The sequence below is a fragment of the Penaeus monodon genome, chromosome 29, assembly GCF_015228065.2.
Source record: "Penaeus monodon isolate SGIC_2016 chromosome 29, NSTDA_Pmon_1, whole genome shotgun sequence".
Lineage (NCBI taxonomy): Eukaryota > Metazoa > Arthropoda > Malacostraca > Decapoda > Penaeidae > Penaeus > Penaeus monodon.
The window spans coordinates 38050411-38053759 of record NC_051414.1 but is presented as its reverse complement, the minus strand read 5'-3'; the positions used below and the strand labels follow the sequence as shown (position 1 = coordinate 38053759).

The following is a 3349-nucleotide window of genomic DNA, read 5'->3' as shown; positions in this document are numbered from 1 at the left end:
ATTGCTGCCAGGGTAGTAAATTGTTATATAGTACATACAAACTGTTAAGCATGTTGCGCGGCTGCTGTGGCCATTCTTGTGATTATAGTGTGATATAGTATTCTTTAATGTATAAGTAAACTGCTTTCTACTATGATAACCTCAGCTAGCAGGGGGGGTGGGAAAAGGTGATTAATTAGATAGGTATCAAGACCCAGTCATGGTACAGGAGCGCGTGCCACCCACTGTAATTTCTTGGCTTCTGTGAAGGATACATACATCCCAGATTACAGTGCTTCCTATTAAATAAAACTGTAATTATTTACCGTACATGGCATAAGTGTGCTTTCTAGTTGTGGACATGAGCCACAGGTAGAATAATAATTTATGTGACAGGACTAGGGAGCCTTTCTAGTGTTTTTTGTACATATGTAGAATATGCAATATGTTATATTTAGTACTTAATCCTATAGAAGCATATACGTTATGCTGATTGAGCTGCATAATTTAATTGTTGAATAATAACCCTTTGTATGTTATTTTAGGAATAACGTAGATTAAGGTGGACATATTACCTTATGGCGAGTCTGCAGGCAGGATGATCATGTGGCTGCCTTAAGCCTAGCTGTATCTCTTTGCACAAATAAAAGCTTATAACTAAAGACGTTGTTTGTTTATGCCTATGAAAGAAAAGAAAACTTCGGTTATCGTCTTCTGTTTAAGATCATATTTTATCAATAAGTTTTTTGATGATTTACAATACTTTACCGAGTTACGAACTACGATGCATGCATTGGTTTAAAGTTTATAAGGTTTACAAAGTATATTGCCTGTGTACGAGGTGTCTACTTTTTAAAAGAAAGTAATAACACGTTGTATGAAACTCGCTTGTAAATACTGATTCTACATACATTTAAATAGACCCTGAAACAACTAATACAAAATTAAACACACCGACGCACAAGCTCATGTATACACAGCGAGATATCTTGCGACAACAATTATTATATGATGCCACAGTATCACAAATTATATACATAATGCAATATGATCTTTCTGAATGTATTAATCATAAAATGTGGGCCATGGAGCAATGATAAATCCGGAAATATCATCATATGACATGCACATTTTACAAGTGACGTTTATCTATAGTGAGACGGATCAACTGAAGAACCTGCACATAACAGGTGAATGAGGATAGAATAATATTACATTATACTGTAAAATAGATTTACATCAAAAATAAGAAACGGCGGTGCAAGAACAAAAAAATATATATTCTAGACAACACTTAGAAACTAATCATAAGGATAATCACAAAATCGAACATTTTAAAAAAATAATCTATGAAGATCTAGATCTGCTTGTGATAAGGGGTTACTGAACTGCCATTATAAATATATTGATAATAACAAATAAATTACGACTGCACCGCAATAACCAAGAAATAGGTTGGAAAGCAAGACATCAGATTCGAAATTTACCTGGAATTACACCTTCAGGAAGTGTCTACCGAAACCTCGACGATATATAACTGGCAGAGTGAAAAAAAATATATGAATTCTACTGTTTTGCACTGTCCTGCTTTGTTTGGCTTCAGTGACACTCGTTTTTCGCTTAAGGTTTTGCTGATAGGATTTCCTGGGTTTAGACAGTGAGTGAGTGTGTGAATGACATCCGCTCTTGTAATACATACCTAATTTTTTTCTCCTTTTTATGAATGGTGTGAATTAGGGGATTAAATTACTTAAAATGTGTATGAGTAAACGAATTTAAACAATATAAAAGAGAATACTATTTGACCTTAAACTATTTACATGATAAAGAGACCATATATAAGGAGAGATGTCGACTCAGAAGTAGCACTCTACTTTATCTCTGATATCACTGGAATTTCCCGTAGTCCGCATCCTGTTTGTCTATTGGTGAAAAGAACACAATAAAATCTATACATCAAAAGTGATAAAACAACAGCAAGACTGATATGATTTAGAAATGAGTAAATATGATATTGGTATATAAGAAAAAAAAAACTTCCGTGGACAGGGAAATGCAGATAAAATGAATTTCTTAGAGATGTACTTCAATGACCGGATATGTGTCCTGTAAAGATGCTGTTGTTTGTTAAGGTAGTTTGTCTGAGTGTCTAGTAAGCGTTAAGTCTTTGTCTGTGTGAGGCCAAATGTTAACGCTCTGTATTTCGTTCGCAGAGGATTGTGACGTGATAAATGTGACTGAATTAAATGAAGAGTTTGAAGATTTCGCGGATAAATATACTCAGCGAAAATGGTATTTGAGAGGGTTTGGGTACCGTGTTTATTTATTATCGTGACCAAGGCGGCAGGTAAGATTAGATCGTTTTGATAATTGCATATTATATTCAGCTTAGATCTTTCTATATCCGACAGCTTGAGTATACACACTATTACATAAAAAGGAGTATTTGCATTTGTTTTGAAACCATGAAATGTGTTATTCCCTCATGAAAACAGATAGTTCTATCTCACTAAGCGATCTAGCAGAAAACTATTACCCACTTTCACACAGGTATTGGCCTACAAGAAAGACCTAATTTTATCTACTTATCTCACTCTTATCCTAGCATGGAACTTGAACAATCTTCCGCAACCACAGTCCAGTGCATGTTTGGCCCAGGAAGTGAACGAAATCGAGGACGTGAAGTTATGCGACCCCGACAACACTCTGCCATACCTTCATAGTCCGTATTTCCTTTTTATATGTGTTTTGCGTGTGGTGTAGGCCTATTTGAGTTATTTTCTGGGGCACGCCGAAATAAGCGGTGAAATCGGACTACTTTGCAGATAAATTACAGTTCAGGATCCGCCTAAAATTTAATTGATGTATACAAAATAGAGGCTTGCACCCTTCACTAACTACCCTTGTTCGGCAAATAATAAGAGGAGAAAACTGCCCACTTTGTCTACAAATTAGATACTTTACTCTGTAACAACTATTCGTTACGCCCCTGTTTATTGTTTTTTTATGTTTATTCATATATATCTATATATCATTCACATAAAATGACATTCAAGTGTTACGAAAAAAAAAAAAAAATGAAAGCGCGAATGAAATAAACTAAAAGCTTTATTGCACAGACATTCGTTTTCATCCGAATATATCTCATTCATTGTTGCAAGCACGGCATTTGAAGTAGCACATTTGGTTGAATATTTCAGAAATCATGACAGCAGAACTCCTGACGATGTGTGAAGATGACGGACCGGAAGGAGTAGCAGTATTTTTATTGTTGGTTGACACAGTTCGCTCCCGTGGTAAGGTTCTGTACTTATTTTTTGGTCGATATGAATTACGCTATCAAGGGGTCCTGTAGATGGATACTGTAGCT

The 3349-nt window shown here is 35.3% G+C and overlaps 2 protein-coding genes across 2 annotated transcripts in view; both read left to right on the top strand.

Moving 5' to 3' along the window:
* Nucleotides 1-641, top strand: part of LOC119592244 (titin-like) — a gene marked incomplete at its 5' end in the record, with an annotated part of 41989 nt that extends 41348 nt beyond the window's left edge. Inside the window, 1 exon segment of the mRNA XM_037941079.1 lies at nt 1-641.
* Nucleotides 642-2100: 1459 nt separating this feature from the next.
* Nucleotides 2101-3349, top strand: part of LOC119592243 — a 4086-nt gene continuing 2837 nt past the window's right edge. The window contains exons 1-3 of the mRNA XM_037941078.1: nt 2101-2326; nt 2585-2701; nt 3180-3275. Coding sequence (XP_037797006.1) covers nt 2269-2326; nt 2585-2701; nt 3180-3275 — 271 coding nt within the window. The 5' untranslated portion in view covers nt 2101-2268. The remainder of the gene's footprint in view (nt 2327-2584; nt 2702-3179; nt 3276-3349) is intronic.